We start from the raw sequence: 15,583 nt of genomic DNA on the forward strand, positions 1-15,583 counted from the left end.
CTGTCTATTGACATCTACAATGTAGATTCTACATTTTTTCAGGAAGAAACTAGCAGAGATGGGCCTGTTATCAGCAGCTATCTGCTAACAACTGAGGGCTGGCAGGACATGAAGGAAAGACTAAAATAGAGAACCACTGGTCTAGAAGTACTTTGTTTGGGAAAATGCAGGATAAACCAAGGTAATGGCAGCAGTTTCTCCTTCCTTGAATGTATTTATTTCATAAAGAGATGCCTTAAAAAACAGAATCACTTGGCCAAGTGCTGTCTCCTGCTGAAATAATAAACTGAAGGAGATCTCAAAGATAGTGACATCGTTAACTTCAGCATGCAAACTCCATGCAGAAAGACCCAGGGCGAGGGTAGTAGTCGAACCCAGGACCTTCTTGCTGCATGACTCCGCTGTGCAACCCCAGTCACAGTTCTACTGTTAGAAAATAAAATAGACAGTGGAAAAGGATGAGAATAAAAGTTTTGCACAACTACAAAACCTGGTTATGATTAAACGTCTTGGGAAAATGTTTTTTTTTTTTTTAAGGTGTACCGTGAAGTTATCAAGACTATTCTCTAATTAGCTGTATTGTATTTCAGGGTTCAGGAAACCCAAACAGGTTGAACTCCCCTCTGGTTGTGATTGCTCACAGTGTGAGTTCGCACCTGAATCCAGCAGAGGGCGCACGTGTCCACCTTCTGGAAAACCTCGCGCGCCTTCGCGTCTCAGAGCAACCGTGTGCTGGAGGTTTGTGGCGGTCACATGACGATGTTGTGGATTTATTATTCCACATGTCCGAGCTGGGTCTGCACTGCAGGGCAGCTGACAGTTTCTGCAACACTGACAGGAGGTGTTCACGCTGCGGTTGTTCTCCCGGCTCACTTAAAAGCAGCGCTGAAAACATTTTTTTCTGGAGGTTTGAAAGCGCGAAGACGCAGGAAATTATGAGGAAGGCAGAGCTGTGATTTTTTTTTTAATTATTATTATTCTTTTTGACGTCTGAGACAGAAGGTGAGACATGTGTTTTCTTTTCTTATTTATATAATCTCAAATTTATCCCATGCATGATTACCATGCATGATCCCACAGAGTATATACTTACAATGGAGGCTAATTTCTTACATTTCCCACAATAACAAGAGAAGAAAAGTAAGCGTTCTGTATCTAAGGAATACATTTGTTAATGTACCACATTTTCATGCCTAGTTCCCTTTTCTGTAGTTGCTAAAGGGTTAAAATTAATTTTCTGTCACGTTTAAAAGGCAGTATTGCAAAATCAACAAATAAGCTGAACTTTTGACCTGCTAAACAGGGTCGAGATCTGTTAATGCCTCATTACAATCAAGAGGGTTTAACAGCTGATTTGCTGCATTTTTCACCACTACAAAAGACAGGAAACTCACATTTACCGAAATCCATCCACAGGAAAAAAATGTTACTTTGTATTTCAGCAGTCATGGATGAAGTATCTCTTTAATGAGGGGAGGAAATAGGTTAATGTCCATGGATGGCTGAGCATTGGCATGAGAGTTTTACATGGTGTGTATAGAGATTATGCATTATAGCGCTCATACGTATCAATTATAAAGGTAATTTGACATCTAGGGTGATTTTCATAGTTTTGAAATGAATTCAAGCTGATTTATGTCAAAATCATCTTTGAATGTATGCTTCCAGCAGTGACCACACACACTGCCATCCTCAGGCCTTGCAGACAATTGAATGTTTGTTGAGGACAAATGACAATATAATTATGTTCCCCCATGTTGAGGGGTCAGAGAGTGGCTGCCCTGCTTTTATGTGTTAATTTCCCATCCCATCCTGCGATCCATCAAACTGTAACGCTTTGTGAAATCACTGCAATGAATGGACTACTACAAGTCCTGTGGAGCACCTTTGTGGTGTAGAACCTATTTTTATTTCGCTCAGATTCACAGTATACATGTCATAAACATAGAAAAAAAGCATGTAGCCTATTTACAATTATTGTAAAAAAAAAAAAAAAGTTTTACTCAATTCAGTTTATTTATAACGCACAAGTTAAAAAAAGGTGTCTCAGGGCTCTTTACAAAAACACTAAAAACATCACATTTGCTATACATCAATATCTAATCCATTCTATCAAGTCATACAGACAGATTTAAATGTAATTGCATCTATTCCGATTCAATTCTAGTTTTAAAAACCAATGCAGTCAAGATCAGTTTCTTATTTCTTAGTTTTCTATCTTGGAAAAGCCACCAGGTCACTGACTTTGCAGCAATCACCCCTCCCGAGCTGTGACTAATCCACAGTATGGTGCTGTTAACTTTCCAGCAATCCCTCATACTGAGCATGCATTTAGCAACAGTGCAGAGGAAAAATCCCCTTCAGCAGGAAAAAAACTTCCAGAAGAACCAGGCTCAGTGTGAGCGCCTGTGTGCTTTTACAGGCAATAGAAACCACAAAAACCACAAAAGCCAAAATCTCCAGTGTTGGCTTTTGTGGTTTTACTGTTTGTTCTCATGTATCTTGTGTCTTCCTTGTTTTAAGGGGATTTTGCATAAATTGTATTTATTTTGTTATGTTTTGAAGATCTTGTTGATTTATCAGCTTTTTAGGATGTGCAAAGCACTTTGGATACCTGATATGGATTTTAAAGTGCAATAGAAATACAGTCGTGTTCTATAAAGAAAATATAGGACAGACTAAGGTTAATGTCAACAGTAACTGCATATAATGCAATAATAGAGAGTAGTAGGAGAAAGTATCAGAGTGATTATCAGAAAGTCTATCAGCAGTCTTAGGCCTACAGCTGCATGCATAACCTAACCACCATAACTACAAGTTTTCTCAGAAAGAAATGTGCAAAGCCTAGTCTTAAAAGTAGATCTCCAAAAAATGACAAGGTTGTAAAACATGTTACAAATCAAGACTTTTGATGTTATCAGCCATAGTTTATGACCACTGAATGTTTATTTAAGTATAACCGATCAAAGCCTTAATGCACTGTTCTGCTGGATAAAGGTGTCTGTACACATCTTCATATTTCAACATTTCCTGTTTTCCAAAACATTTTAATTGATTACAACTACTGCAGATAAGATTTTTTTAGGTGTCTTCGGCAAGAAAAAACATCTGAAGGCATTGGAAAAAGTAATTTTTAGGCGTTTTCTCACAATTATATACCTTCCTAAAACCACATTAGGCTTGTGAAATGCTTTACTTTCTTGTGCCTACTGCAGATGTTTAGTTTGTCCTAAGATGTTCTTGAATAGAAGAAGTTTCCTTATCCTTCTTGTCAGAAGACCAATGTCCAAAGGTGTTGACCTCACGATGCATGCAGGTCTACTGACTCCCAGCTGCCGCTGTAAAGCAAGCGCTGCCCTGAAGGCCATGCTCTGAAAGTATTCAGACACTCTCACCCCAACAGCCTAATGTTGCTACATGTTGTAGATAGATGTAGATGCATGCCACTCTTCTGTTTTAGGGTAAAGTGACGTTTCCATTATGTCATCCATCCATGATGAGTGGAAATGCCAGGCGTCCACAGCTGCGGTGCTGTTGAGAGTGAGGCACTGATTGCTTTGCTTTCCCACCGTCCTTCCTTGAGACCGAGAGAGCAAATAAATGATTAGACGTCGTATCCCACAGAACTGGGTGTAGAAAGAAGCAATCAGTCCACACAGACATGCACACATGCAAACACTCTGTCTGCAGCCTCTTATGCAGGGGCGTGGAGTGTTTGGTGGGATCTCCTAGCAGCAGCAGATGATTCCTGCTCAGCTTCAGTCTAAATGTCAACCTGGCCCCTACATCCCTCTTTAATGAAAAAGTCCTGACTGAGCGCATTTTAACCACTTTCTCAAACACTCACAGACTCTGAGGGAGTTCACACCCACAGCTCCTGACCCTCATTTCATCTCTGACACAGCCTTTCTGCCCGTTAGCCTTATCTATTTGTTTTATTTTTCCCTTTCACTTCACTTGTATTTCATTTAGATAGTTCACAGCGTGGGAAACTCGGGGGGGCTAAACATGCTTCGGTGATGGCAAACGGTATGAGAATTTTGCAAAAACATCAGTTAAAATCTTGACAAATAAACTATTAAAAGTAAGCATGCCTAGAAAAACAGACTGAGCTCAATGGAGAACCTTTTCAGCCTCAGAAGACATGGTGACAAATGAATGGTGAACGAGGCATGTTATGCTTCTTATTTAGCGTGAAGTTTATTGATTCTTGACCAAAATATCACAAACATTTTTATACTCTTATCTCAGTAAATTAGGCTTTGATTTCAGTAAATTTATTAAATTATTTGTGTAACTTGGATGATTATAGATTACAGCTAATGAAAACCCAAAATGCAGCTTTTCAGAAAATCCGAATACACAAGTGTCACGTGTTGTAGTGGAGGTAGAGACAATCAGGAAGTAAAGAACTGACTGGCTTTTAACTGCTGGGGAGGTGATTGAGTGACATGAGAATCAAGTGAGGCGAAACATTTAAGTTCAGTGCAGCTGGGAGGGGGATAAGCTGAGGAGTTGAGAGAACAGAGAAATAAACACACAGGGAGTAGAACAACGGCACCAACGGATCTAACTGAAACAAAAACTTAAGACAAAAGGCCAATACAAACTCCACAAGAACAGAGTTTTTTTTCCCCCTCTCCCTTAGGGCTGCAAAAATAATAATATTGCATTATTCTGTTCCTGCAGGCATAGTTTTGGGAGTTCTTGCAGCTTGTTCTTGACTCATATTCTGGGCAGAACATTTTTCTCTTGTGTGGTGTCCAAGAAATAGGAAGGTTGTGTTCTGCAGTAGGAGAGATGGATGAGGATTTCCCAGGTGTTCTGCACTTGACTTCCTGTAAAGTGTGAAATTTCCTGCCGCTTTGGTTTTGTCCTTGAATTCTTGGATAAAATGCAGACCAGTGCTATTGAATTAAGTACTCACTGTAACACAAGTAAGAATCTAAATCAAGACCAAGCGAACGCTAAGACCCACAGATCACCACAATATGACCAATAAAAAAGGATTGGAGGCAGTTAGCCTGCGGCTCTGCTGAAGTATTAAGGAAGCTCCAGTTACTTTTATTGTGGCCTCCACATCGTCTGCATTGTTGTGTCTCATCTTATTCTTGACAATAGCTCATAAATTTTCTGCCGGGTTTAGATCAGGCCAGTTTGCTGGCCAATCAATCACAGTAATGGTCTTTAAAGTAGGTATTGATACATTTGGCAGTGCAGGCAGATGTCAAGTCCTGGCAAAATAAAACCATCATCTCCACAGGGAAGCTTCAAGTTCTTCCCAGTTTAATGGAGGACGGCTCCTCTGACTTTGGACTTCATAAAAACACCAGAGGATGTCATAGCTGTCTAAATCATGGCTGACAGTGAAAACTTCACCCTGGATCTCAGGCAACTTGGATTCCGTTCCTCTCCACTCCTCCGCTACAAACCCTGGGACTTTGATTCCTAAATGAAATTAAAAGAAAGGCTTTCATCTAAAAGAAGTCTCTGAAGCTCTGAGCAGCAGTCCAGTCTTTCTTAGCCCTGGTTCTTCTGACGTTGTGTGTAGTTCAGGAGCGGCTTAACACAGTTGTAACTCATGACCTGGATATCTTCTTGTATCTGTCGACTATTAAAACTCTGACTTCAGTCGAGTCTTTTTCTTGTGAGTCACCCAGGAACTCTTGAATAGACTTTGCATCACAATCTGACCAAAGCGGCTGTTTCGTTGTTGTTTGAGCACCTTTGTCTACCACACTTTTTCCTTCCATTCAACTTTCCACGAGGTGTCTCTGTTAGTGACTCTGTTGGACTATCAAGGTAGCAGTTATTTATATAATTACGTAGGGCGTTTAGGGCAGTAATATGACTATATTCAACCCCCTTTTTGTAACTAGTGTGATGCAATATTTTAATTTTCTGTTTAAGTTACAAAGAAATGTTGGAGAACAGTCGCTGTGACTGTGTTTGGTAATAGTAAAAGATTTAAACAAGTTTCCCCTTTTGAATTGAATTTGTGAAAGAAATCATTTTTTATTCATACTCCTATTTATTGAGATGCACTTTTATACACATTAACATTGGACATCTGTTGTCATCACACTGTCACACATGTGTTGCAGTTTTATATTTAAAAAAAAACAACTGATATGAGACATTTTCTTACTGTGAGCGATGTTTCTAAGGCCAATACGACTTTTGGAGGGTTCAGAGGAAAAAAAAGTCTCTGTTTAAAATATTGTAGGTTCACTTTTACATTTTGTAAAGATTATCTGGGCTGTGTTTGTTTCTAGTCCAAATCCTTTCGGTTAATTATTGCCTTAAATTTTTAATTCCTGCTCAACTCATGTGTCTCATGCTAACTGTCTCAGAAGTATTGCTTAAATCTTTAGCAGCCTCAATAATCTTTGGCTTCTTTGCGGTGCTTTCTTGTAAGGTGTCATTTGTTTGTTTGAGCTTATCTGCCATTTATTTTTTCAGGTTTCTATATACATTATCTTCAGGTTCTCATCCACCTTGTAACGTTAATCCATGCAGCAATTTCTAAATGTTATATGAAGACTAGATTATATCAGTTTTTTGTTTTTCAAATAATAAAGATGATTTATTTCAAAAAGGTGTACATTAATGTATTTCATTTGCAGACAAATGACATACATGAAGATAGTAAGTTTACATGCCATTTAATGGATGTACAATATTTGACCCAGTCAAAGTTAAATGTTCGTGGTGGCCGTCAGAGCCAGCATGAGTGCCCTCAAATTTTTTTATCAAATTATCAAATTTTTAGCGTTATCAAGGAGTGTTAACGGTCAACAAGTCAGCATTAAATAATGCAACTTTCCTGACTGCAGACATTCTTCTACTGCAATAACAGCATGAAACTCTCTTCCCCTGTGATGCAGAGTCTCTCTGCGTGTTTTTTTTCTCTAAATCAACGACTAAATCATGGGTTCAAAGTCTTGATCAGCCTCCTGTGGACAGTTTTCCTGTTGGATCATGTCTTTTAAAATCTGCAGTTGTGGCTTCTCTATTTATAACATGCAGAGCTTCTGAATTGTGTCCGCAGCTGGTTTCCACTCAAACTGTTTAGCATTTTTCTCCCAATGGCAGCTTTGATGGGGGGGGGCTTTATGTCTTCTAATGTATGAAAAAGACAGAAAGGCTTGAGATCTGTTTCCTATGAGCAGCTGGAGATACACATCTGCTCTCTGGTAGCCTGCACAGCATTAAGTGGCTGTAGAAAATGGATCCATCAATCAAATAAAGAGTGAATAAACACTGCTAGGTTTACTTTATTGTAAATGTTGCCCATACAGAGAGTACAGTATCTGAGAGGTAATAGTGTCTGACATAGGTAATTAATGCCTGTTGGATTAATACAGTAAATCAACAATTTGTAAGAAGTTTCTACAGTGAAATTAAAGTCTAAAGCACTATAGTCCATTCTTTTCCTTTTGAATGTGTTTAGAAACATTGGCTGTGTAATAACTTTATGGACAGTTATAAGGGATTAACTCCTCATTTTCTTCAAGAAGGTCTGGAGAACCTTGATCAATGTGCACAAAGTTTAAACACGATAAGTAATGGAACATAAATGAACAGTTGGGCTATTTTACCAAATGAGTGGGGCTCTGTAATCCACACAGGTTCAGTTACCATATTATGGTTCAAACGCTCCTCCATGTTATGGAAGATTAGGACAGGGCTTCTTTTTATTGTCTTCTCTGATGTAATATTCGGAGAGGTAGCCGCCATACCACACATTCCTCACTCCTCGTTGGTATGAAAGGTAAATCACTTTGCTTTTTTTTCCTCTCTCCCTTTTTGACCGACTTTCCGCTAGTTTAAAGCGTCTCATTCAGATTTTAAATCCAGCCAAGCAGATGGAAAGGAGCTCAAACACAGGTCGTGTTCAAAAAAACGCTGGCAGAGGGACAGATCCGCTCAACTCTGGTTGAGAGACAGACATAGTCGTCACCCCGCTAGGATTTCTCTTCGGTTTGTTTATGTTTGACTTTTCAGTCCCTCTGAGTCGTGATGATCAGAGCTTTCACAGCTGCTCCGTCGCATTAGCCTCTGTAGAGGGTAATAAACAAGAAAAACATACATGATTACACCTAATACACCTGGGGGTGTTTATGTTCTTACAATATACATGATTTTTTTTTATTAACTTTTAAAAATGTTTGAGAAGTCTTAAATTAGGGTACAAAACTGGACAAAACTATCTGCTGAATGCATTAGTGTTTTTCCAACTCTGTAAGTGGCGTATTTAATGTTAGATAACATTGAGCCATGACCATTGTTTATTGTTATAGATACAGTGGGGCAAAAAAAATTTAATTTAGTCAGCCACTGATTGTGCAAGTTCTCCTACTTAGAAAGATGAGAGAGGTCTGTAATTTTCATCACAGGTACATTTCAACTATGAGAAACAAAATGAGAAAAACAAAATCCAGGAAGTCACGTTGTATGATTTTTAAACAGTGCATTTGTAAAATACGGTGGAAAATAAGCTTTTGGTCACCCACCAACAAGCAAGATGTCTGTCCCTCACACACCTGTGACTTCTTCTTCTAAGAAGCTCTTCCCTCCTCCACTCGTTACCTTTTATTAATGGCACCTGTTTGAACTCGTTATCTGTATAAAAGACACCCGTCCATGGCCTCAAACAGTCAGACTCCAAACGCAACCGTGGCCAGGACCAAAGAGCTGTCGACAGGCACCAGGAAGAAGCTTGTAGACCTGAATCAGCCTGGGAAGAGTGAATCTACAATAGGCAAGCAGGTTGGTGTGAATAAACTGTGGAAGCAACTGTAAGAGAATGGAAAACATACAAGATAAACTCCCTCGATCTGGGGCCTGATGCAAGCATCTCATCCTGTGGGGTCAAAATAATTGTGAAACGGTGAGCACAAATCCTAGAACTACATGCAGGGACCTGATGAATGACCTGCAGAGAGCTGGGACCAAAGTAATAAAGGCTACCATCAGCTACGCTAAGAGGGACTGAAATCCTGTCATTGCCAACAAAGATTATATTACAGAGTACTGAGTTTAACTTTTATTGACCAGATACCTGTTTTACACCATCATTTACAAATAAATTCTTTAAAGATCCTACATCGTGATTTCCTGGATTTTTTTTCTTTGTTTGTTTTTTCTCATTTTGTCTCATAATTGAAGTGTTCCTATGATGAAAATTACAGACCTGTCATCTTTCTAATTAGGACAACTTTCACAATTAATGGCTGAATAAATACTTTTTTTTTTGCCCGACTCTATGCTTCACTCTAGTGAACATACTGGAAATGTGACACATTATCAGGCAACAAACAGAATGTCCCAGTTTTAAACACACCTGAGTTTATTTCTGGATTTTCTTTTATAATTTTGGACAGCAGAATCACCTGATTGCACATTATGATAGCGTAAGGAAAACCCAGAAAAACTAATAAACCTATACAAGTTGTATGAAGGTTCATGTTAGGATATTCATTGTTTTTCAGTAATTAATATAATTATGAGAGGTGTGTTTAGTGACTCATATTTATTTTGTCTTTAGGAGGTGATGGAAAACAAAGCAATGTATCTGAGCACAAATGAAGAAAGGGAGAGTGCTGCCATGTATGAGGAAGTCTACGATGGACACAACTTGTCCAAGCTTAATCTTTGTGATGAAGGTAAGAAGCATGAGCTAAAGGCTCTAAATTATATATATATATAATATAAATATATAAAATGTGTAAATTAGTTAGACCTGGATTTAATTTTAGGAAACTTGTCTCAGTGGTTGATGTTAAAGGATTTTCTCTGCAGGATAAACAGATTTTCTGTATTTTTGGTGTCAGGAGAAATAAAAAACTTTTTTTTAATTTTGTGCATTAATTTATATACAGATAAAATATTTTGGGTCAAGTCAGATGAAACTGAACATACTAAAACCCATGGAAAAAATAAGCTAATGCAGTCATGTTCTTGGCATTTGTTCTCCTCTTGCTCTGGTTATCGAAATGTCCAGAAGTGACATCTGTATTTGTGTGAGTTCAGGTGCAGCTGAACGAACTCACAGATCTGATATTCTCAGGTTTCCCTCCACAGCTTGGCCGCTTTGCTGGGAAAGTTTGAGTTAACAATAACAGAAGAATTTACTTGGATTCACTTCACTTTATTCAGGACCTAATTGACTGCTGAAGTCACTATTGGATTATGTTTTCTTTACACTTAATATTCTCTGTCTGGACTACACTCAAACATACATTGATTGTAAACACTAACCTAATTACTTACTAATTTACAGTACACTTAAAATGTATTTGCCTCCTCTTAAAAGTGTCTGATAAAACAAATTTTTAAATCTACCTATGCACATTTTCAGTTATCCAGGTAACCGCAACAACAAACAGGTTTAAATTGGAGTCAACTGGACGTTTTCTTAGTTTTTCTGAAAATGTTTCGACACCTAACCAGGAGTCTTTGTTAATTGTCGTGGCTCGCAATTAATTTTAAAATCACACAAGATAACCTGAGCATGTTTCAAAGTAGGATTTCAGTTATTTAGGGGGGAAGCTGATTACTGCCAGAATCACTGTAGAATCAAGAAATTACTTTTATAGAACCTGTCTGACAACATGGTTTTGAGATGAAGAGCTCAAAAGCCAGCAACTCATGCCCAAAGAAACTTAGTAGCTAATGAGAAACAAAATTGCTAGCATCTATCATCTCGGAAATGGTTACAAAGCACTTTCTCAGTCTTTGGGACTCCAGTGAATCACAGTTAGAGACATTATCTGCAAATGAAGAAGACATGGAACATCGGTGAACCTTTCCAGAAGTATCCAGCCTACCAACTCATCCAGGAGAACCAAGAATAACGTCTAAAGCACTGCAGGCCTCACTTGCCTCAGTTAAAATCCATGTTCATGATATAATAAGAAACAGACTAGGTGAAAATTATTCCCAAGGCCATAACCACTTCTGCACACAGGAGCACACAAAGGCCCATCTTTCTTTTGCTAGAAAACATCTTAGATCATCCTCAGGATGTTTAGAAAAGTATTCTGAGGTCTGGCAAGACTAGAGGTGAACTTTATGGAAGGTGTGGATCCGGTTACTTCTGGTTTGCAGGTAACATTAGATGGTAATGTTCTACATTACCATCTAATGTAGAACAGATTACTGGATCAATGTGTGCTTCTGTGCTTTTTTTTGTCTCTCTTGTTGTGTCTCTGCTCTGTCTTCTCTAACCCCAGTCGGTCGAGGCAGATGACCGTTCATACTGAGCCTGGTTCTGCCGGAGGTTTTCCTTCCCGCTAATGGGTGGTTTTTCTTTCCACTGTCGCTTCATGCTTGTTCAGTATGAGGGATTGCTGCAAAGCCATGGACAATGCAGACGACTCTTCCTGTGGCTCTACGGTTCTCCAGGAGTGAATGCTGCTTGTTGGGACTTTGAAGCAATCAACTGGTTCCCTTCTTTATATAGGAATTTTTTTACCAATCTGTATAATCTGACCCAATCTGTATAATATGATTGATTTTGACTTTGTAAAGTATTTCATGAATTGGCGCTATATAAATAAAATTGAATAGAACTCCAGAAAGAGATCGTCAGACTAACAGGCAAACATGATAGTCGTCGCATTGGTGATTTTGGCCAGTTTTTACTCTTGGGGATCTCGATGACTTGTTGGAATTGATGTAACTATTAATTCTACTCTCAACCTTAAACTCTTGAAGGAAAATGTCTGCCCATCAGTCCAAGCACACTTGGTTTCTGCAGGAGGACAATGATCCGAAGCACACCAGCTGGTCCACCTTTCAGTAGCTCTATAAAACCAAATGAAGCCTCTTGGAGTGGCCTAGTCAAATCCCGGACTCTAGTGCCATTAAGATGCTGTGGCATGACATTAAACAGGCCATTCAAGTTCATAACACTCATACTGTATATGGCCAATTAAAACTATTCTGTAAAGAAGATTGAGATTTTAACATTTGTTTGAGAAACATTTAAGTGTGACAGAAAAAGGAAAAAAATAGGATAAACCTTTTCACGGCACCTTTTGAGTTTATGATGCCAAAACAGGAGTTACCATAATAACAAATTTCAAAACAAATCGTACTTTAATTAAAACAAAGTGTTTATGCAGTGATCTAAAAGTAGTTCTTAACGTGTTCTAAAGGTGGCAATGCCGAGGAAGCTGTTTATTAAAATAACTTCAATGTTTAAACCACACAAATAACGAGAGTAAATGAACATGCATGTCATTTTCTGGATAAAATAATAGACCTCTTGTCAACTTTAGGAGTTTACGCTAAGCTCAGTGCCCTATCTCCCTGCATCTTACTTTGTTACTTAAGGTTGCACATGCAGGAAATGATGTTGAAAAGGTTTTCCTTGCTGACATAGATCAAGAATGCCAAGTTGACTTAAACTCTTAAAACATTAACTGCTCAAATGAGTTAATAGTTTCCTCCTGAGGCTGCTGCTTTTATTTTCCGGTCTGAATGGGGTTAAGGTTTTTTTCTTTCTTCCTGGAAGGTGTGTTTTTAAGTCAGGCTTGTCTAAAATAAAGAAGCAGACCAGCGTGGTGTATTATTTGTTTCTATACTGTACATTCTAGCCATGCGACTAACACACACACACACACACACACACACATCTCAGCCAGCTGTGTTTGTCTTACTCTGTGGCTGCGCGTGTTCCTCATCACAGAGGGGAAGTTTATGTGTGTGTGCATCAACACCAGTCCACCTGCATCCATTGATGGATTGTCACGGTCCAAATGAAACCATGCTGTTGGGAGGCTGTGCTACAGGACCGGTGTTTGTTTTTAAGAGTTCGGACGCGGTCCAATAGCCTGAGTGTTCGCAGGAAGACAGAATCTATGAGCGTATTATATCCCAGTGGAGGTAATATTTATCATAATGTGGACACTTGATTTTTCCTCCAGATACCCGAGGCCTTTTCACGACATTCCAAACCGTTTTCTTTTTTATTATTGAACTAGTCTACAGTACAGTCTGCTCTTTGTGCAAGCAGACACAAACCTGACGGTTCATACATTGCAACACAAACTCCTATATTGCCTTAAACATTTCTCTTCCCTTAAACAAAAAGCTTGCGATAAAGAGTTTGTCTGTCATTTAAGCCGGTGCATTGCTTTGCATGATTTCAGAGAGCTAACAACTGAGACCTGCTCTGGTCCCAAACGAAGAATGTGATTTCCTAAGGTTTGAAAATGGATTTGTCTTCTCCCTGAGCCGAGGGGAGCGTTTCCATCAACAAACTCGTCACTGCTCCCCGCCAAGCTGCCCGAGACGCAGATACAGGAACAGCTTTTCCATCATTCATAAAAATCCCCCCTGTCAGTTTTATCAAGCTTGTGTCTGACCCTGAGAGGACGGTTAAGTGCTGACAAGAGTCATCGTAATAGCTCCTCAGCGAGTGTGTGCAGTTCGTGTAACAGAATAAGATGCATGTTGTCAGATTGATTGCAGAGTAATGCAGGGAATTTGCCAGAAGATGAAGATTATGGTTGAAGGTTTGTATAAACCAGCGAGTGGAACTGCACGTGCTGTCAGATTTTCTTAGAGTCACATTTCTTGGGATGGAAATTTCAACTTGTAGCCAAAAATGTTTAAAAAAAAAAAACGGCTAAAACTTGCATTTTTTGTTGCACTCTGCTATGAAGTGATCATCCAAACAGTATGCTGTTTTCCACATTGTTTTATTCTGAAAGCTGCAAAATGTTTTTTTTCCATCTTTTGTTTTCATTAGTGTCTGGAAAGCGCCGCAGGAAGCAGGACCAGTGCTGCAGCCTCCTGAACTCGCTGTCAGCTATCAAATATGCCATTGTGTCCTTGTACGTCCTGGTTCTTCTGACCATCTTTGGACTCTGCTTGGCAGGTAGGGTGTGCCACTGTGTGAACTATTTGAGTCAGATTTTCCTCCATCTTGGAGCGTTTGAGTAATCATAAGGTTAATTTGTGAATCAAATGAATGCAGTTAAGTGTTTCAGACTTAAAAACATTGACAACATCCTTGGACCACATTTAGAACTCCTTTGTTTTTGTGTGATTATGAAACCTTTTCCAAAATGAAATTTTCTGGATCAAAATGAATAAAACAATCATTAAATAATAAATAAAACAAATATTACTACTTTATCCTCTAATATCAAGCGTTCTTGTTCTGGGATGAGGGCCATAGTTAACCCTTTATTAATACAAAACAAACCTGCTCAGCACAAGATGTGCGGCCATCTGTAATTTTCAGATTCAGTTTAAGCTGCTGACTCGCTATTGTTTCTATCTATTCATCACCTTTACTCTGATCCCCCTGAATAAAATCGACTGCAGTTCAGACCACAGTATAGAATTTATGCCCAAGCTGAAATCTGGGCCGGGTCAGGCCTTGATCTTAGGCTGGGCAGTCGGGTGTGGGTCAGGCTCTAAGATTTAAAAATGTTTTTCTTTCATGGGTTTCAAGTTTAGTCTATTTAGTTGCAGTGGCCACTAAATGTGGTTACACATATGATAAAGGAGAGGACTAGTACTTTAACTGCCTAATCTTTTGTGAAGAGATAGCAAGCCGGGTACAGTCATTGGCGGCGTAATACCTTCAATAAAATATTTACTCGTGGTCGGGGCTTTATGGCCTCAGGGCCGGGTCAGGCTGGATTTACTGCACCCAATATACTGTATGTTCTAGTTCAAACTAAGTTAGCGTTAACCAGATAAGTTGCGAATAGGTCCATGGTATCTACAGGGGAGCTACAGACATCAGCTGCTCAGGTTGGAGATCTGCTGGCAGAACAACTTCCACAAATTTAGTCTTGTGGAAAAGTGGCAGGAAAAAGAGCTATTCTTGAAAGACATGCAAAGAAAGAAGGTCAGGTTTCAGGACACAGCTAGAATACAGGGGACGAACATGTGGAAGAGGGGATCCTAGTCAGAAAGAGACACAAAGTGAACTTTCTGACCTACATGCCCGTGAGACACTTACAATTCATGTTTCTTGCGATACATGCATAGCATCATACTGTTGGGAATCTGGTCAGAGTTCATGATCGATAAAGCAGAATATCGGGAAATCCTGGAGGGAAAAAAACTAGTGTGAAGCTGAAAATGAGTAAAGACTGTGGTAGAGGTTTATCTTCCATCTAACCTGACAACACCCAGATGCATGTCTCGCTCCGCCTAGCTCCACTCACATACATCTGGGACACCGCCCGTTGAAAGTGATTTCTCCAACCAATTTTATGGTCTGGCCAATCAGGACGCAGGGGTGGCATTTCATAGATGTGACGTAGTGGAGACGAGACCATGACGTGAGACAGTTTTGATAGCAATGGCGGCTCGTCGAGGAAGCAAGCGTTAACATTGATGCTGCTATTTCTTCCGTGTTGTCCAATCTACCTAATATTGTTTCATTAAAAGAACATCAGAGAACGCCTCTGAAGGCTTTTGTTGGTGGAATCGATGTTTTTGCCCTTCTCCCGACCGGATTTGGCAAGTTTTGTTTTCCGTGCAGCAGACGCGGATGCGCCCCGGAGCGGTTAGCGGTTAGCTAACCGCTAACTATGTTAGGAGGCCTTTA

At 39.4% G+C, this 15,583-nt stretch overlaps 1 protein-coding gene across 2 annotated transcripts in view; it reads left to right on the plus strand.

Annotated features, from left to right (window-relative positions):
• The first annotated feature begins 792 nt into the window (after nt 1-792).
• The window catches only part of scara5 (scavenger receptor class A, member 5 (putative)), a 101,078-nt gene continuing 86,287 nt past the window's right edge, over nt 793-15,583 (plus strand). The window contains exons 1-3 of one of the 2 annotated variants that reach the window (XM_012880873.3): nt 793-1,002; nt 9,551-9,668; nt 13,763-13,891. In XM_012880873.3, the coding sequence (XP_012736327.2) occupies nt 9,557-9,668; nt 13,763-13,891 (241 nt within the window). In that variant the 5' untranslated portion in view covers nt 793-1,002; nt 9,551-9,556. Of the gene's footprint in view, nt 1,003-8,681; nt 8,773-9,550; nt 9,669-13,762; nt 13,892-15,583 lie in introns of those variants that run through there. The other variant, XM_021307722.2, reaches the window with a different exon arrangement.

This window comes from Fundulus heteroclitus, chromosome 15, assembly GCF_011125445.2.
Source record: "Fundulus heteroclitus isolate FHET01 chromosome 15, MU-UCD_Fhet_4.1, whole genome shotgun sequence".
Lineage (NCBI taxonomy): Eukaryota > Metazoa > Chordata > Actinopteri > Cyprinodontiformes > Fundulidae > Fundulus > Fundulus heteroclitus.